The sequence below is a fragment of the Podarcis raffonei genome, chromosome 3 (genome assembly GCF_027172205.1).
Source record: "Podarcis raffonei isolate rPodRaf1 chromosome 3, rPodRaf1.pri, whole genome shotgun sequence".
Taxonomy (NCBI): Eukaryota; Metazoa; Chordata; class Lepidosauria; order Squamata; family Lacertidae; genus Podarcis; species Podarcis raffonei.
This window is the reverse complement of record NC_070604.1, coordinates 92674107-92694497: the sequence shown is the minus strand read 5'-3', so window position 1 is coordinate 92694497 and position 20391 is coordinate 92674107. Positions and strand designations below refer to the sequence as shown.

General features: G+C 44.0%; 1 protein-coding gene across 2 annotated transcripts in view; it reads left to right on the top strand.

Annotated features, from left to right (window-relative positions):
* Positions 1-16052, top strand: part of COQ8A (coenzyme Q8A) — a 61782-nt gene extending 45730 nt beyond the window's left edge. For both annotated transcript variants that reach the window (XM_053383015.1, XM_053383016.1), the window contains exons 6-15: positions 975-1097; positions 5024-5109; positions 5519-5659; positions 7546-7627; positions 9078-9171; positions 9423-9564; positions 11011-11118; positions 12382-12447; positions 13739-13825; positions 15415-16052. In XM_053383015.1, coding sequence (XP_053238990.1) covers positions 975-1097; positions 5024-5109; positions 5519-5659; positions 7546-7627; positions 9078-9171; positions 9423-9564; positions 11011-11118; positions 12382-12447; positions 13739-13825; positions 15415-15702 — 1217 coding nt within the window. In that variant the 3' untranslated portion in view covers positions 15703-16052. The remainder of the gene's footprint in view (positions 1-974; positions 1098-5023; positions 5110-5518; positions 5660-7545; positions 7628-9077; positions 9172-9422; positions 9565-11010; positions 11119-12381; positions 12448-13738; positions 13826-15414) is intronic.
* Positions 16053-20391: the final 4339 nt, after the last annotated feature.

Here is a 20391-nt window from a genome sequence, read left to right as displayed (position 1 = left end):
TTATTAACAACAACAAAAAGATGCAGAAGGAGAATTGTTATTGTTATTATTTATTAAATTTATCTGCCACCCTTCATCCTAGATCTCAGGGTGGTTCACAATATAAAAATACAATATGAATACATAATAAAAATAAAGAACAAAACAACCCATCTCTCCCCCCCCGCCCCGCCCGCACATTTAAAAGAGTGTTGGATGTTAATCAGCTAAAGGCCTGTTTGAAGAGGCCTGGCGCCTAAAGGTATATAATGAAGGTACCAAGCGAACCTTCCTGGGTAGAGCGTTCCACAAATGGGGAGCCCTGTTCCTGTGTTGCCACCCTCCGGACCTCTCGTGGAGGAGAGGCACACGAAGAAGGGCCTCAGGTAATGATCGCAGGGACCTGATCGGTTTGTATGAGGAGAGGCGGTCCTTCAGGTATTGCAGTCCTGAGCCGTTTTAAGGCTTTATAGGTCAAAAGCAGCACTTTGAAGTGGGCCCAGAAACTAATTGGTAGCCAGTGCAATCAGACCAGGATTGGTGTAATAGTCTCAAGCTGTCTTGCCCTGGTGAGCAACCTGGCCACCAAATTTTGCACAAGTTTCAAGTTTCCTAACTGTCTTCAGGGGCAGCCCTATGCACAAAGTGTGTGTGAATGTGTTCACTCATTAAGATTTCCTTGCGTCTGTGGCAAGCAGCACCTTCCAGACAAAGGCTACTCAGCTCATCTTCTTGGCACCCTAGCTTTGCAGGGAGGTGAAACGTGTGAGAGCACATTTGAACAAAGTGTTTTGAGATGAATTTTAGTCCAAAATCTCTGGATGGCACCAGGTTGTCTGCTTTTACCTCCTTTATATTGAGGAATGCTGCACAGTAATTGATACTTCTCTACCACCTGAAAGGCGAAGAAAGCAAGGTCCTTTGGACCAAGTGGGTACAGTGCCAACAGTAGCACCCATGCAGCATTTTCCTTTATTTTTTTACCCTGTCCTCAGGCAAAAAGGCTGTTATGGATACCAGTCCATTTATGTCGGAGGCCAATGCAGAGAGAATAGTGAGGACCCTCTGCAAGGTTCGAGGAGCAGCGCTGAAGCTGGGGCAGATGCTGAGCATCCAAGGTAAGAATGAACAACATGTTGGTGCTCCTTGAATCCTCCCCCTTTGATCTCTCATCTCTCGGGTGAATTTTTGACTCTCCCAACCATTTTTCCAGAAGAGGCAGTAATACAGTTTCTGTTTATTAAGCCAGCACAACAGTACCTTTTTTGGATTTTTGTACAGAGGGAAAGTGCCTTTTGAAATAACTGCTCAAGTTTATATTTTGTAAAATAATCATAGTAGATATTTGCCATAATGTCCTTAGCAGCCTTGGTGCAATATGAAGCCAGTTAGTACCCAACAGAGTACCCATTAAAGCTGCAAATGCCCCCCCCCCCAGGATTCCATGCTAGAATATTGCAAATGTAGACATTGTGACTTTAAAAACTTGCTAACTTTCTCCCCCTTGCCTGTTTTGTTTAACACCCGCCATGTGAAGGATTCTGAAGAGCATGAAAGCTTGCTCACTATTCTGTGACATGTTGCTTGCTCCCCTAAAAGGTATTCCTGTATTGTCAATATTTTAATCCCCCTCTCCCAAGGAAAAGTACAGTCTATCTTAAGTGTTAACAACCACCAACACTGTTGCTAGAAAAAACTGCCACCTTTCTAATTTGTTAACATACCTTTTGCAATTGTAGCATTTCTTTACCTCCAAGGTTTTTGTGTTGTGTTTTTAAGAACGTCTTATTCTCTGCCCTTTATCCCTTTCACCTTCCACCAGGTGAGAACCATCAGTACACATATAAATGCTGTTGCATCAAAAAGCCTGAATCTCACATACTGTTCTTGTTTCTATCTTCCCTGTAATCTTTATTTGTAGTTGCATATTATGAAGTGTATATTGCGTTAAAACTGCTAATAAATCAATACTGTGGTATTCATTTTGGGCAAAAGTGAGAAAGAGCAGTACCCTTTAAAGTAAACTCTCAGGGCCTAGAGTCCGTTTCATCAGATGTATGAAGTGTTAGCCACAAAAGCTTCTACAGTCAAACCTCGGTTCTTGAATGGCTCCATTTTCGAACGTTTCAGCTCCTGAACGCCGAAAACCTGGAAGTAAATGCTCCAGTTTTTTAACATTTTTTTTGGTACTCGAACGTCAGGCGCAGCTTCTGCTTGAGTGCAATAAGCTCTTGCAACCAATTGGAAGATGCGCCTCAGTTGTTGAACGTTTTGGAAATCAAACGGTACGGATTATGTTCAACCACCAAGGTTTGACTGTACTTGAAAGCGACACAAGGCTCTAAGTCTGTTGCAGCAAACAACCACCACAAACATGGCTCCCTTCTGGAAACTATTTGGACTCGACTTCTCAAGCATGTGTTCATTATTTTTGGCTGAAGTTTAGAATTCCCCCAACTCAGGCCAGCAGCCTGGCAAATCCAGATGAGAGAAGTGTGTAGCTGAACATTGTATTGTGACCAAGAGAAAATGGAATATTGGTATTAGCAGAAGAGAATGTTTGTGTGTGTGTAGATGATCCAGATGTGATGTGGCTACCACCAAAGTTACTACAATGGCGGGATCTGAAGTAACTACTAGAGCAGGCATGCCAATCTCTCTCTCTCTCTCTCTCTCTCTCTCTCTCTCTCTCTCTCTCTCTCTCTGTGTGTGTGTGTGTAATTTAACTAAGTTTCTTCTCATAGAAACTTAGCATAGCATTGCCAAACTCACTGGAGGCTTTTAAAGAAATAGACACAACCGAAGGCCAAGGCAATGCTCACAAACCTGGTAGACATTCTGTCCCTCCTTTAATCTTCGCCAGCCTTCTGAGAAAGATGCAGTTCTGTATTTCTGAAAAGGACCAGGAAAATGAGCTTTCCCCAGCAAGAGCCCATTGCTTCCGTTAAAAACAATAGGTTAATGCAACTTGCAGGCTGCTCTCTGCTTGCAATTGCTTCACCCCGTAAAACTTTACCATGAACGCTTTCTGTGGTCAGTGTCTTGCCCAACCTTGCAAGGGAGGAACGGACTGTCACTTCTTAATTGCAGGGGTGTCTTTTAATGTCTGGTCTAAACCATAAGCCACAAAGAGGAAAATCTGTAGCTCAGCAGCAGAGGACATGCTTTGAATGTGGAGGGTCCCAGGTTCAGTCCCTGGGTTGCATCTGGGAATGTCAGCTTTCAGACAAGTGTTGACAGCATTCATCTAGATGGGCCTAATGGTCTGACTGTGCATATACTTTGCTTCCTGTGTTTTTGACCACGAGCATGCTTTGTTAAAAAATAATCTGGTTGGTTACTTCAGCACCAGTTGGCAAATTGTTCTTTCCAGAGTTCTTTGAAGGCCTAATAAACTTGCCACATAAATAGCAAGTGAAGGCGGTTCATCGGGATGTTAGCGAGCAAAGCAGATAAGTGTTGGAATAGACATGCAAGTCACAGCTGATGCAAGTGTTTATTCTCTGTTTTTCTGAGGTGATGAAAGTAGAGCAGCCTGTTGAGAATTGAAATGTTCTCCTGCCAGCTCCAGCCCTTCCTGCTATGTCTCGGAAGGGACGGGGGTAGAGTAGATGAGGTTTCAGCACACAACACCCCCATGGAGGATGCCACACTTGCTTTCTTCGCTTGTGGAAGCCTTAGGATGAGGGATATCGCCAGGATCTCGTGGGCGTTCTTCCATCGTGCCCAAATTCAGTACCCCTTCTTGAGCAAAGCTCTTTTGCACTGGCTCTTTTGAGAGCCAGTGTGGTGTAGTGGTTAAGAGCGATAGACACGTAATCTGGGGAACCAGGTTCGCGTCTCCACTCCTCCACATGCAGCTGCTGGGTAACCTTGGGCTAGTCACACTTCTTTGAAGTCTCTCAGCCCCACTCACCTCACAGAGTGTTTGTTGTGGGGGAGGAAGGGAAAGGAGAATGTTAGCCGCTTTGAGACTCCTGAAGGGGAGTGAAAGGCGGGATTTCAAATCCAAACTCTTCTTCTTCTTCTTTTGCACCTTCTAAGCTGCAAAAATGAGCTTGAAGGTTTGTGGGCAATGCCTGTACGTAAGTCAGGGGATCTGACCCTTTGCCATGTGTGAAGGAATTGAGTGGGTGGGAATGGATCCCTCCTTACTGGCAGGTCCCTGTTTTGTACAAGAGCTCCCTTCAAAAGTAAAGCGATACGCTGCCACCAAAATGCTGGGGCCGCACTGTAGTGTGTCCAGCTGCTTTGAGGATTTCATGGTCCTACTGCCAAGGACCCATTCCCCTTTCTGTTCTGCTTTAGGGGATAATAAACTGATGTGAATTTACTTTTCCAAAGCTTTAGAGGCACACAATTTTGTTTGTGTGTGAGGGGAAAATTTGGAACACAACAGGTCACTTAGCATCTCTGCAGTGTCACACAGGGAGATTCTAATGAGAAAATTTAGGGATTTGCTTTAAAAACAACAACTAATGAAACAAAATAACAAAATATAAATAAGTTTATTTGGAGAAGAGAGAAGGCAATGCTTTCTCTCTTGCGCACACTTTAGGGAAAATTCCCTAAAGATAATTGCCTTTTTTGTATATGATGTTCTTTTTGTTTATTTGTTCTTTAAGTATTTGAAACCCAAATTACTAAATAAATTAATTCCCTGAAGTCAATTTAACATAGCTAGCTGCATGTTGCTTGCTTGAGCAGAACATTGGGTTTCAGAGCATATGCAGAGTTCCTTGCAGCAGGGGGAGAGTCTTCGGGCTTTTCATTGGATATTTCAAGGATGACAAAGACTGAGGGTAAAGCGTCACATGTTTATAGGAATTTATGAACAATAAGCTGGCTCCTTTGTGCAAGATAGAATGTTGTCTGACCCTAGCACAAAATCCACTCACGTCTATATGTCAATGCTCAATCCGAAATGTACTTAAGGCTACTTCTACCTTTTTAATGAGACTGTACTTGCATATCAAAGGAACTAGCTATTATGTTTAACTATGGCTCTGATTGCCTGACTGGGCTTGTGTTTTCCTCTTGTCAGATGATGCCTTCATCAACCCTCATCTGCAGAAGATTTTTGAACGTGTCCGTCAGAGTGCAGACTTCATGCCATTGAAGCAAATGATGGTGAGGATTTGGCTGGGCTGTATGACAGGAGGGAGCCTTGGGGATCAAAGTGGACGAACAGAAGTAGACCTGTGTTGAAAGAGAAAGCAGGCACCTTCCTCTCTTTACAGGTTCTGGGCCATTGCTGAGCAGGCTGCAAGAACAAAGCATTAAATAACCTGACTGCACCTTCTTTCCTTGCCTACACCATTTTTAAAAAAATCATGGTGGAATTCATTGTTTAGCTCTCTAATTTGTATACATTAGTGGCTGCTTGGATTTTTAATCCTGGCCATTTATATGCCCTTGGTGCTTGTTTGCAGTTGTCCGTATGTCATAGCTGGATTTCAAAGTCCCTAGTCTAAGCAACAAGTGGTAGTGTCTACCTGGGAAGGGAAAACTCCAATTTGTGTTTTTTATTCACCGCTAGAAAACTTTGAACAATGACCTTGGTCCCAACTGGCGTGATAAGTTGGAGTTCTTTGAAGAGCGACCTTTCGCTGCAGCTTCGATTGGACAGGTTCACCTGGGGCGCTTGAAGAACGGGAAAGAAGTTGCCATGAAAATCCAGGTGGGCCTAGCGGTCTTCAGTGTTTTCAGACTTGGGGACCACCAGTAGCTCTGAATATGCACTTTGAGGCCCACTCCTTGATGTTTTACAATATATTAGTTTCATAGAAGTGTAGAATTGCAGAGTCCTGAGGTTCATTTCATCACCTTTGGCCCCTGTGTGAAGCCTATGTGGCTGTAGGGTAGTTCTGTCACTGTGCCCCTAACACTTCTGTCTGAGATCAACAGACATTTTCAGATGGAGGACAGCCTCCTTCAAATCCTGAACCTGATTCTTGGGTTGTGACAAAGTATATGGTACGAATGGTTCACACTTTATAGTTCCCTTTTTTGCTGATCAAACTGTGTGTTTGAACCATTTGTACTATAGACTTGTGCAATTTGGGGGATGATGTGCCAGGAGCATTTCCCTTTTCTGGAAATCCTGGTTTTGGCAGTTTCCATAATTCTCTCCATTGGGAGTTTTCATGATCCTCATGACAGTAGAAAAGTCCTGTAGATGGGGAGCCTCTGGCCCTTCAGATGTTGGGCTCCATCTCCCATCATGGTCGAGGATGATGGTGTTCTAGTCTAACAACACCTGGAGGGACCACCTGCTCTAGATAGTTCTAAGGTTTTGCTAGGTGGCTTTCTTGGGCTGTTGTCTCTCTCCCCCACCCCCATTTTTAAGCCCAGTGTAGGCTAAAAGTTACGGAAAGTTCCTGTTCTTGCAGCTGTTCATGTCCGTCTGCTACCCAGAGCACAGGTGCTAAGCTGTGAAAATTGGCTCCCTTGGCTCTTTTTTAGAAAGGAGGTGGAGAGGATGGAATTTTAGACTGCAAGCTACGCTTCGCAGGAGCGTTTGAGAAGTGTGTTGTCAGGTTTGGACAGTCTGAATTAGCTCAGAGAGAGGGAACTGTAGCTCATTATGCCTCCCCTTAATTATTTCCCAAACCAGCCTGTGTTTCTTACGCAAAGTAAACTGCATTACCATAGAACTCTCTTGATTGTGATAGGACTGTATCTTTTCTGAAGGATTTTTGCAAATGATGGGGAAACAAACCGTCCTAAGTTCAATCCTGGGAAATTTCCCTGTTTGGCAGGCAACTCTCCAGGTTCTCAGACAGTAAAAAACCAGGGGGCAGAGCTGCCAGCCTCTAGGCTGGATCAGGCTTGTAGAACCTTCTAGGATCATAGAATTGTGGAGTTGGAAAGGATCCTGTGAGTCATCTTGTCCCACCTTGTCTACTCTGCCCCACTCTTGCCCCCCCCCCCATCTCAGCTCGCCTTCCTTTCTCCTCAGCAAAAGAGGCCTGCAGAGTAGCATCAGCTAGAGTGGCGTAGCATCCTTCAGAAAGATGCTCTCGCTGCCACAGTCCATAGCTGGACCTCCAGGCTTGTCCATGAACCTACCTTCCTGTGACTGTTGTGGCCGAGAGTGGTTTCTGCTTTCCCAAAACACAAAGCAAGAGAACGTCAGTGTGGCTGGGGAACAGGAGTGGGAGGAGGCGGCATGAGAATGTGTGTGAGTTGCTCCTGATGGAAAGCATGTGTGCCGTTGTGGGTGGGTGGGTGGGGAAGAGAATAGATGAATGGGGTGTCTACCTGTGGGTGGATGGGAGGAACGAGGGATGTGGGGCTTGTGCATGAGAAAGTGGCAAGCAGAGAGAAAAGGGGTGGCTCTACTTACTCTTAGGCAAGCAATACTGCACTAGCTGGATCAGACACAGGATTAGCCAGGTTCCCGTGACCTCTTTTCACCCTTGCATTTCAGCACCTTTATTTAGGGATTTAGTTTTTGCCATGACTGAAGCCTTGACCCTCTGTTTTAGTTCAGGAAAGTGTAGCAGGTGTTTGAACTGGAGGAGGTGCTCAGCATTTCCATTTCTCTCTCTCCCTCTTGTGCAGTATCCTGGAATAGCCCAGAGCATCAATAGTGATGTCAGCAACCTGATGACTGTCCTGAGCATGAGCAATGTTCTCCCAGAAGGTAACTTGGGGAAGGGGGCTGTTGTGCAATTCTTCTGTGTGTGTCTTCTGAACACTACTCTCAGTTGTCTGCTGTCAGTGTTAAAACAGTTGGTTGGAAGCTTCACCTGTTGCCTCTTACAAGCAGCGTAGTTTCTAAGATGAGACATGGAATGATGCTGGGGTATTGCCAGGTGCTTAAAAAACCAGGAGCCACAGGCCCATGACTTGCCTCTGGGCATATGAAGATGGGTTGTGCCCTGGGTTTCACTTTGTAGAGGGCCCAGCTGAGCAAAGTGTAAAAGAAAAAGAGGGGGTTTTTGGGGGGTGGAGGGAAGGACAGGATATTCAGGGCTTGGGCCCCCTGGGCTACCACCTCTGCCCCACATATTCTGGGGGGACAATCTCTCACTATTGTGCAACAGGTTATTAGCATGAAATGTGGGGTGAGTTTTTAGCCTATGTTTACCGGATAGAAATCCATTCTGCTTTGCTCATCTGGAAGAAAAGTCCAATCATGTCCAAAACCACAGGAGAGCCCAGCATTCTGAACCTGATATGTGGCAATGAAGAGAGAGTGGCAAGATTGCTGTGTAACGTAACTCATCCCTCCCTCCCTCCCTCCCTCCCTCCCTCCCTCGTTGGCAGTCTGTGGACTGGCTGCCAGATGGGAGCAGAGCTCAGGCAGACAGAACCACTTTGTCCTTTGAACTTCTTTTGGCTGGCTGTGGGAATGCTGGGCAGAGATCCACAACCTTAATTGTAATCCCCCCTTGATATCTCTCATTAATCTTGGCATCAAAGAAGCCGTGGGAGGATATAAGTCCGCTAATGCTTTGTATCTCCACCTTTTCCATTTATGGAGCATGGGTGGCTGCAGTAGTTGCCCCTCGGAATGCCAATACATGCCTAAATGGATTTCGTATGTGCGGGGGGATGCTATTCCTGAAGTCCAGGATGCATTAATTTTAGGAGAACCATTCATGCTTTGCAGAGAGGTGCAGTTGCTGCAGTTAACTAAGGACGATTGTATATGGCTGAAAGTAACTGGCGAAGCACTGTCTTCCAGGCTGAACTCTTTGCTCAGTTGAGGAACCTTTTTCAGTCCAGGGGCCACATTCCTTTCTGGGCAGCCTCCCGAGGGCTATGGTGGGTGGGGCAAAGAAGAAATACCAGCTTTTACCTTATGTACACTAGGCTAGTTTCTACATACACTTGTGTGCCCACTCTGTTCACCATCCAGATAAGCAAGAGGCGTTATCAGGGTTCATGGACACATGCCAGCCAGGGCAAAATATCTGAGGTGCAAATAGGGCCAGTGAGGGGCTTGGCCGGGGAGTGTTCCAAGGGCCAGGCAGAGAGAAGTGGAGGGCCGCATTTGGCTCTAAGGTCTGAGGTCCCCCACCCCTGATTCTGTCATTGTTTCTATTTCAATCCTAACCTGCTTTTTTCTCTTGCCGTGTTGCCTCCAGGTCTCTTCCCTGAGCATCTGGTTGAAGTGCTGAGCAGAGAGCTGGCCCTGGAATGCGATTACAAGAGAGAAGCTGCCTGCGCGAAGAAATTCAGGTGTGTTTTATGGGGCTCTGCCTCCGCCAGATGCTGCAATGAGGGATTCTGGTTTTATCCCAAACACCTGGGCTTGTGCATGCTGTTGGACCAGGGGGAAAGAGGCTCAGAGAAGAATATGTGTAGCAAGAGTAGCAAGTGGCTGCTTTGGGGCAAAATGGCGTTAACACTGCTGAGCCCAGATGTTGCAGAAACCCCAGGCCCCTGCAGGGGTTGGGCAGCTTCTTAGCATTTTGTCTGTTGCCCCTCAGGGAGCTGCTCAAGGACCACCCCTTTTTCTATGTTCCTGCTGTGGTGGAGGAGCTATGCAGCCCACATGTCCTGACGACGGAGCTGGTGACTGGGTTCCCACTGGATCAAGCCCAAGAACTCAGCCAGGAGATAAGGAACGAGGTATGGTCGCCTGGCCCCTTTTCAGCTTGGAGGTGGAGGAAGAAGATTGGTAGAACCAGAGGACACGGGCCTCTTCCTCAGGCCATTTTGCGAGAGAGGTCCTTTGAATGGACAGGTTGGGGCCATGCTGAGTATTGTGTGCAGAAATTGATCGCTTGGGAATGGTGGGCACCCTAGAAAATGTTTTGCTACTGGTTGTGTCTTGCAAATCTCAGTATTGGGGCCACCTGCACTGGGGACCCCAAAGCCACTGGCTTTGCTAACCTGCAAACCATCTTTCAGATAGACAGCCTGACCTTGTGTGTAGGATGACCAGCTTGGCAAAAGAGATCATCTCATCCTGGAACGAGCAATCAGAAACGCGTCCCCCTCTTGTTGCATAAGCACCCAAATATAGGTTTCTCAGTTGGGCCAATCCTAGCAGCTGAAGCCTGGTAGAAAAGTACTGGGTAAACAAGAGGTCAGACGAGAGGTGAAGCATGGACAAAAGAGCATCGGAGCCAAATATAGCAAGGGGCTAGAAAGTTAACGGGAGGACAAGCAAGTCTGACTACAGCCAGATTGGCAGATGGACTTGGTCTGGTATTCCGACGTGCCCCATAGGAGGCCATTAAACACCCTTAACAGCTGTCAGCAAGTCACTGAGCGGGAGTATAAAGTTTGGTCTCTAGACAACAAAACTCCCGGGTACATGATGTATGTAGGTCTAGGCTTTGTCACTCTGACGTGTTGCTGCTCTGTCCTTTTTCCCCTCCTGCATTTTTCTGGGCACTGCAAGGTTTCTCATGGCAGATGCTGGACTTTTGGTCTGATCCAGCAGTCCTCTTTCTGTGTCGGCAGAAGCTGGTTTCGGCTCTGACAAGTGTGCCTGTATGGCATCCGTGTTTTCAAGCCCATGTTGCCACGTTTGCACTTTGCCTTCCCATCTGAGGTGCACACTTAAATCCTGACCGTTTGGTTGCTAAACTAAATTTTCACCAAAACAATGGTGCAATTGGTGCTCTCTTCTTCCTCAGCCCTTCTCTCCTGTAAATGGCATCCCTACTCTGGGCCACTAACTAGGCGATGATGCTGGCTCAATAACTCCAGCCTTTCTGGAAGCTAGAGGGCAGTTAAGTGACCTGTTGCTGGTCCTTATAGTTGGGTGAGCAACGTAGTTTCACCCCGACTATATCACATGTTACACGAAAGGGGCCACACTTCTTCTCGAGCTTTGTAGTTGTGCATTGTCCAAAGCAGTGACTCTTCAGCATCTCTCTCTTTCCTCCTGCCTCCCTCCCCAAGGAGATGTGTAATCCACCTAATCCCAGGAGTCTTTGTAGCATCCTCTGCCAGACATTCATGATAGCTGTGACTTAGTTTCAGTATATTCTGCATATCTACATAATCTGATGCAAGTGGGAGCTTTTCTAATTCATTTTTGTCCCTTTGTTGCAATTTTTGCAGATCTGCCACAACATACTCGTTTTGTGCCTGCGAGAGTTGTTTGAGTTCAGATACATGCAGACAGATCCAAACTGGTCCAACTTCTTCTATGACCCAGAATTGCAGAAGGTAAATGGCTCTAGCTGGACTTGGCACTAGCTGCTTATGCAGCACTCACTTCCTTTTTTTGCAATGGCTTCTTGGCTAATGTGCTCCTTTAGGTGGAGGTGGTTCGATTAGCTGGGCAAGTGGGTTTGAGGGTAGCGCCTGGAATCTAGAGTTTGCAGGTTTTAGGTGGAAAAGGGATCATATTTCACGGAAACGATAAAGCAAGAATGTAATGGGAGGGATAGTAAGACTCTGCTGGCAATCAAATAGAATTCCACTGATGATGTCTTTGAAGGAAAAGATAAGAAATTCTCACCTGCCAGATGCCTAGAGCAGGAATGGGGGAAGCTGTTTTCCTTTTGAAGGGCCGTTGACCCACTGGAAAAACCAGCATTGCAGGACTGTATAGCTCAGGCATAGGCAAACTCGGCCCTCCAGATTTTTTGGGACTACAACTCCCATCATCCCTAGCTAACAGGACCAGTGGTCTGGGATGATGGGAATTGTAGTCTCAAAACATCTGGAGGGCTGAGTTTGCCTATGCCTGGTATAGCTCTTCCTCTGTGCCACCCCACCTACCTCTCTCACATATCAGAGAGCAGGACTTGGGCTCCCAGGGTCTAGAGGGCCAGAAATTAAGCAGAGCGCTGCAGGTTCCCCACCCCCACCCCCAAGCTCTAGAGAAATTTACCTTCTTTAGGGTAACTGGAGCAATGGCTATTAAACTTTCAACATCCAGAAGACCCTTTCCATATTAACTTGTTCTGCTAAGGAAATGTGGTGTGTGCATTGCAGGGGATTCTGCATCTTAATCTAAGCTCCATCCATGTGTGCTTGAGCATAAACCCCGTGCCTTCCTATAGCTGTGCATTGCAGCCACTGTGTTGAAATTTGCTGAGGGGACCCTCTTTCCATGGTGGTTACTTGGTCCATCCTCATGTTTGTGCTATGTGACCCTTCCAACCAGGTGGGCCTGTCCAATTGTCCTTGTTTCCTTAGCTTTGTTAGAACTGGGGACAAAGTGCTGAAATTCTCCCAATGAAAGGAGGGTTCTTGCCAGCCATGTAGTTTTTGTATATAAAAGCACATGTACTAAAGCAACCTGTGAAGTGTTGCTGTTTTAGGTTTTCACCCTATCCCAATAACAAGTGGGAAAAGAAAGTGGCTTTATGAAGAACTCCAGCTCTTTGTAGCACTTAATATTGTTCTGACAAGCATCCGGATGCTCTCGGTGTAATAGTTTCTGTTCTAGTGTAAAAAAACACATTTGTACATCTCATTCAGGTGGCGCTTCTGGATTTTGGCGCAACCCGGGGTTTTGATGAGGAATTCACAGACCTCTACATAGAGGTGAGGACTCCTAAAACCTTTTGTGATGGTTTGTTGTTTTGTGGGCTTGAGAAGCATGTTTGACTTGTAAGTCGCTGGATTGAAAGAAAGCTAGAGGTTTAACTGGCTTTTTAGTTCTCCCTTATCTCAGGCAGCCCAACTTTGTTTGTTGCATTCTAAAATTGGAGAACTTGGACTGCTGTCATAATTCACTTTTTCCTAATGTGGATTTTTTAAAATGTGCAAAGGGAGTTGATGGTGTGAGGGAAATTGCTTTTAAAACCTTAGTAACGCTTAAGATGTGTTGCTGTTTGTTTTTATTTAAATGACCCAAGTACATATTCTATTGTTCTTGTGGACAGACTCAAAATTGCTTTTTAGCAAACTGCCATAGGGAATATATTGGTCCTTTCCCAGTGAAATAGGTATTGTTGCGCAGGACCCAGAGATTTTCTCTTAAGTGGGACTTGTGCAGTGAAAACTGCAATATTTTCCTAGTAGTCTAAAAACAAATGTCATTCTGAGAAAAGTATTCTCCCCCTTTCTGGCAGTATCTGCTCAAGGCAAACATCTGGACTCTTGAAAAGGGTTCCCTGCTGCCAGCAAAGAGTAGAGCCTCCTTTTGCCTGCTGATTTTTCATGGGTTGGAATGTGTCCTGTGTTTCAATTGTAACTAGCCATGTTAAATTAGGGCATCCATTCTCAGTATACCAACATTTCTTATTGTTTCACTGGTAACACAGGGAAAATGAGCATTACTAACTCTTAATTTAAGCATAACCACAAGGACTCCCAATTGGGCATTTAGCTTTGCAATGTGGAATGTTATCCATTAACTCTGTTCTATCTGGTTTTCCCTTCGCTTAAAGCAGTTCACAAACCAGTAACTTCTTCATTGACCACTAATAAGGAACTGTATGTCACAGACATTACTTCTGCAAATTCATTATGCTATTTTTATACACATAACATGTGAAGACTTGGTCTATTCATTTGTATCATTTATTATTCCCATGATCCTTGTTTATAAAACCCAATAAAAAGTTACATTAAACAAGGGCATGCATTCCTTTCATCCTAGTATCACGTTTCTGGTCTCAAGTGAAGACAGCTGAAGTTTGTGATCTTTCAAAACTGCTCACGCTTCTTAAAGGCTTGGCCGAATTCTTTTTTGTGGGATGAAAACGTATAGCTTTCCTAGTATTGACCATGTTTCTGAGTAAAGGATTTTCCTTGCTATTGAAGTGCTTAATAGGATTGGCTCCCACCTACACCTTCTGGCTTTTGAATTTTTCTTCTTCTTCCAATACAGTTAATCAAAGCAGCTGCTGACATGGACAGAGAGAAGGTGCTGAAGAAATCAATAGAAATGAAATTCCTAACTGGCTATGAAAACAAGGTACATAATAGCACCAAACAATCCACTCTTTGTTTAGCTACTGGTGCGACTTCAGTCTCCTTTAGAAACTTCAGCTAAATAATTACTCCCCTTTTAAAGCTACCTATTTATTGTATCTATAGAACTTAAATGTCTCTTGCCAATGCCACCGTGGGGGTCAACATTAGCTGCAGCTCTTAAGTGGCATATCTCATCACTCCTTTCAAATCCAGCTTAATTTGTCGTGCAGGATATTCACTCATTCTTCTAATATCTGGGGGTATGATCAGGGCAGCTGGCTTGAGCCTGTAAAGGAGAATATCCTAAGTTTGAGATATTGGAGGTTTGGAAGCTTGTTTCCAGCAAAGTGTGGGTAGTTGGCAAGGACGCTATAAAACACACTTCCCGGGAGTCTCATGTCCCAGGTTCAATCCCTGGCATCTCTCGGTAAGGCTGGGAATGTCCCCTGTCCGAAATGTCAGAGAGCCACTGCCAGTCATTGTAGACCATACTGAGATAGATGGACCAGTGTTCTGAGTCAGGGTGAGGCAGTTTCCTATTATTTCTAATCTGGCTCCAAAGCGTTGCCATTCAAGTTTTATTCTGGTGGATTGCAGTTATGGGATTGGGGAGTTGTGGGGTGTTGGAGCTGTCATGGTCACATAGAAGGATGGTGGTAGAGCTGGAAATATTCTAATTTGGGTGTCCATTGTTGGGGCAGTGGAGATGTTCCTTTGATTTTTGAGTAGGGTAATTCCAAGATTTTTAGCATTTCAAATATGCTGGCAGGAAGTAACAGAATATCCACTTTGCTGGCCTCGCAATACACTTTGCTGCCAGCAATAATTTTATTTGAATTTAGCTTGACATTTTTTATATATATGATGCACTGTAATATTGTAGAATTGTGGCTGGGTGAAAACCTGAGATGGGTGCAGTCCTTCATTTTTCTCCCTGGGGAGAAAGATTCCTGTTCAGAAAGTCCCCATTTGAATTAACAATGGAAGTGAGAGGTAGTTTATTAAGGGTCAGCAGCTTGGAGGAACATTCTCCTCGCTACCCTTGATCATATGGGAAGTCTGTGCCGCCACATTAGGTTGTGAAGGAAATAGTCCTTGATCTTGTATGTCCTTCCCAGTAGCTGTGTTGGGTTGTGATTAGTGGCACTTGCTTCTGAATAAGCATGCACAGGATTGGAAGTGTTGGGTTCTGACACCGCCTGGTGTACACTGTCTTAAAAAGCAAAGCCCATTGACATCTCCACCACCATGCCAGTCACACCTGGCACCACCTGGTAGACCTGCCTAAAGTCTGCCTGCCTCTGCTTATGAGCTGACAAATAGAACATTTATCCCTCCAGACTACAACTCCTGCAATAATTGACTCTCGGTGCTAAGTGGGCTGAGCCTGGTATAGTTATTTGTGAATGTTTATTCCAGAGCTAGAGAGATTAACTATTCCTGCTGTTTATGGGATATTTCCTCGTCGTCTTCATGACCTGTAGAGTTAGGAGTTACACGGTAGCTGCCTTTTTACTTTCTTTTTCCTCTGTAGAACTATTCAGAACAGCTGATCAGAACCACCCTTCTTTCCATTTTTGTTTTGCTCAGGCTATGGAAGACGCCCACTTGGATGCTGTCCTCATCCTTGGAGAAGCTTTTGCATCCACTGAACCTTTTGACTTCGGCAACCAAAACACCACCGAGAAGATACATGGCTTAATTCCAGTCATGCTGAAGCATAGGCTAGTCCCACCCCCAGAGGAGACCTACTCTCTTCATCGGAAAATGGGAGGCTCATTCCTCATATGCTCCAAGCTGAAGGCCCAAATTCCATGCAAGGACATGTTTCAGGAAGCCTACAGAAATTACTGGAGTAGAAAGGCGAAGAAGGAATAGTAGCACAGAACTGTTGAATGTCCCCTTGGGTTTATGGCCAATCACCAAGGTTCTAGCAAACCACAGTGCGGTGTCTTTTCTCTCATACCCCCCAGAACACCAGCAGCCTGGCTCCTGGAAGCAGAATACCCGGTTCTAAGGACAGTGTTGTTCTTTTGTTGGACTTTTCTCCTCCACTTTACACTCACCTGATTCCCTGTGTAGCCTCTCTTTTTACAGGAAAATGGTTGTAGCCTAGTGTAGGGATTGTGAGGGAAGGTTAGGCAGCTCTGTATCTCACTGTCCCAGGTATCAGCTCTCTTTTTCAGATTTTAATACTGATAGCTGTGTACCAATTTGGGTTTTTTTTGGTGAAAACAAAACAAAGCAAGGGGTGGTGGAAAGAGAACCAAAACAAGTTGGCATTGAAATCGTATTGTAGTTCTCCAAATGTCTGTGGTTTCTCCCCCCACCCTTTTTTCATAGGTCCTTTTTCTTCTTCTAAGGCAGGATACAAATGGTTTCATACTATGAAGTTTAGATTGCCAACACAACTCACAAGAGAATACTATTTTTGTATGATGCTTGCTGGGAATCCATAAAGGTCGGGATCTCCTGATGGTGCAGTGTAAGATGTGTACATAGCCTATTTTATGCCTTCAGTCTCTTAAGTTTTCAAGGAAAGTGAATATTTCCAAGGATCTGATAGAAAGTGGTGCAGTGGCGTATGTAGAATGCCCTACTTTCAAATGTGGCAGCCGTCTGATTCTCTTGAGCTGAATGTATATGCAATGTAGTTAATGGGGTTCTCTCATTAAATGGAGAATTAGAGAAGCCAAAGCTCTTAACTGTGGCATTTATAGAAACCCAGCAGTGAAGCTGAACTATCTCCACCTTCATGCCTGCATCTTTGTAATGCAACCTTTGATGGGTGTGGGGAAGATTGATACTGCTGTGTTATCAGTGGTGTTTCAAGATTTTGTTGGAAAGCATAATATACATTAAAGTAGCTGAACGCACAACTTTAAGCAATTGGAGGCAACTCAGCAAATGTATTTTGGGAGGGGTTTTTTTGTACAACAGTTAGTTGTAGCTGTACAACTTTCAACCGATTTCCAATAAAGAAGTGCTTGTGCAGAAGGTGGCTTGGCTGTTGTTTACTAACCTGGAAGAAGCAGCAAGTGTATGGGTACTTTTTCGCTTCTGCTTACTCTGATTCTGTTCCAGTAATAATGCCTCTTAAGTACTTTGTTTCATAAGCACTATATTCTGCAGACAATTTTAGTTTTCACTTTTAAAGCAGGGAAGCAGTATCTGGCTGGGCAGACAATAGAAGTTATCCTATAACTCAAAAGAGATCTTCCATCTCCACCCATGGTGGAAGTGCAGTGGTGAAGATGATGATTAGAGACAAGTTACAGCAGATTGTATTGGACTGGTAAATTATGGGAATGTCATGCAGTTGTGCCATAAGAATTTATAAATCCTTCCTTGTTGGCTTATGCTCAGCCCATGGTATTCAGGGAATGCCTCTGAATGTAACGGTCCAGTTTAGCAGTCATGGCTGCTTATCCTCCATTATTTCATTCAAATCTTGGGGATATGCATTTCGTAAATTATGTGTTGCATGAAGAAGTATGTTGAATCAATTTCTGTGTTTGACCCTGAATTCCAGTTTACACAAGCAAGGGCAAAATTTCCTTGGACCATTCAGATTTTAGGAACTTCATAGTAACACGGCTCGAGGCCTGGCACCATTTGGCCCTATTCATTTGAATAACGAGACATTTAGCAAGTCAGGTGTGTGGACAACTATCACCTGTGTTTTTGGGAGGTTATTAACCATCCAAATGCAAACCATTACAAAAGAGGAGTTGTTAAGATTTTATGAATCGGCCCAAATTGTGTGGCACACTGTTCCATGCAAGTGGTTCATAATACAGCTTCTCTTACCTTTTTTCATGATGAGCGCCCGCTTATTTGACATGCTGCATGTAGGAATGCTAGTTAGATGATGGCAAGAATGCAGGAAGTTTACTTACTTGCCCCTATTGTTCAATTAGTTCCTAGTGCTGCTCTTTGTTTATAAGCTTCACATTTGAGATGCAAGCTCCCTTTAGGAGTTACTTGTGTGGTGGACCTGTTTAGAGCCCTGCCTGCCAGAGCTGCACAACTACTCCTACTGTTGCCATGTTGGTGCATTGCTTGAGGCCAGGAGCCTGCTCTACAGGTGGTGCCACCTTGGGTGATTTATAACCCTCTGCAATTAGGGTTTTCAACTGCACAGAAAGCCTCACAGAGCAGGAGTTAGGTCTCTGCATGCATGGTGATGGTGGGAGTTCTGCCACCTTGGCAGGCAGGGCTTAAATACCCAACCCCCTTGCATGCATATAGAGGACTGTAGCGAACTTACTTTTTCCTCTGGGCTGCTCTTCGCAGTTGTGCTCTGTTAACTTCATTTAAAATTTGACTTTATGAGAAGAATAACTGAAATCTGTATCCTTTTAAGCTTCTATATTTAATTACAGTTAAAATGTTGGCTGATCTGGCATGTAAACCATTTGTCGTTTGACATATTCAAACTAGAACATGCTTTTTACACTTTGATTCTCCAAAAAAACCCAACGTTTTAAAGTATGTAATTTGGAGGGGGGTGGCGAAGGTGAAATATGAAGAGATGGTTAAAGCACTGATAAAAAGTATAAAAAGCTGACAAGGGGACTTGTTGCGCCAAACACATTGGATACCAGTTGAGAGCCTGATTGAGCAGATGTAAAACAGCAGCTATGGATAAGCAAAAATCGTCACGGAAAGGATACCTATTAAACCCAGTTTACACAAAAGGTCACTTGAAGGATTTCATTCTTGTATTGGAAAGCAGACTGCTTCGTGTGTCTGAGCAGCCCTATCTTTATGTTCACCTAATCCTCTTTGTAGGGAAGTCGGAGGGAGTTCTCACTAAACCGCAAAGATGTTAAAATCATTTTTTAAAATCCCTGAAGGCTGTAAGCTTTATAACTGCCTCAAAAGCAGGGTAGGAAAAAACCCACTAAAACCTCTACCTCAAATCCAGTTCCAGTAGGGTTTCCACACTGAGCTATTATAAAAAGTAATTTGCATGGAAAGACTTTCTGATCAAGGCATCTGCCATCTGGGAATTGCTTTTTTCAGGAAGATGGATTCTGTCTTAACCCAGCTAATGTCAAGGGCAAATGAAAAAATAAGAGGTTGTAGGAGTGCTATTATAGAGGTATTGCCAACCACGCATTAGCTGTGCTGCTGCTGTTTCTTTTGTAAAAAGGAGTTTCCTGGGGAAAACACATCAGAAATCAGCCAAAAAGGAAAGACCACAAAAACTTCAGTGTGAAACGACTCCGTGTTGTTAAGTTATCTTTGGAACTAGGCAACATTAACAAGGAATTTTTCTTTTTTAAAGATATTTATTGAGTTTTTCCACCTTTATACATTAAAAAATCAAAAAGAAAAAACAAAAAAGTTAAAAACACATAAAGTTTACAATCCTTATTTTCAGTAACATATTTCCCTGACTTCCCCACACCTCCCCTTATATTCCAATTCAAATTGTTAATTCAACAAGTTCTTGTCCCCAATTTTTGACCTTTTTATATTTAATTCATTTTTAAAAAACCAATTTTAACTTATAAACATCAGTATTTAAACATCAGTGCTCATTCTTAAAACTTTTTTCTAAAGTCGACCCAAATTCCCTTCCACGAATTCCCCAATTTTCATACTAATAACAAAACAAAATAAAAAAAACCAGATTATAATTCTGCACCCTTTGGATTCCCAAACCCCACCCCCCCTTTCCCGGTTTCAATCCCCAACAAATGTCCATCAGTCTTAGTCTACTATCAGCCTGGAGACCTCACGTCCGAGGCTCTTAATTCTCTCTCAATTCCTCTCTGCCGGTTTTTTTGGTAGTCCTTAATATTAAACACCAGATCTCGGAGAAGCTCTGTCCCGATAGGGTCCATATTTCTTCCAGCCAGACCTCCATACTTAAAAGTGGAGCCTGAATCTTGTTTCTTACTCCTTTTAAGTCCAAATGTCCCAAAAGCTCCAACTTTCACCTTAATCAAATTTGTAATCCATAGGTCTTCAGATCGCCACATAAGGAGATCTCTCCATTCTTCAATCTTCAATTCAAAACAGATTTTCATCATCCAGTACTTATTTTCCTTTGTAGCCATCATGTCAGGCCTCTGGCTCTCCTTTGTCATCTGCAACATTACATCTCCTTCCTTTTCCTCAGAAACAACATATATCTCTTTCTCCACACTTTCAAATCTTTCAAGTTTCTCTTCTTGTCCAGCTGCATGGACTTCATGAGTCAAGTCCTTATCAAATTCAATGAATTTGTTTACTGTTAAGTCCAGAGTTGCAACATTTGTAGCCAAAACATCCATTTGGCCTTGTAACTTCCCCAAGAGAAGAAACACTCTGTCCAATTTAGCTTGAATTTTTCCTTCAGCCATTCTTGTAATGTCCCAAAATCCCCTCTAGAGGGATTTTGGTTACTTTATCTTCCTTCCAGTTCAAATCCAAAAATCAAGTTAGTTTGTATCAGTTCTTCCTTGTTTTCAACAAAATATAACCAAATTGTAGCAAATATATCCAGCAGAGACAGCAGAAACAAAGTTCTCTTTTTCCTTCTTGACAGCTAATTTGACAGCTGTCAAACTCTTC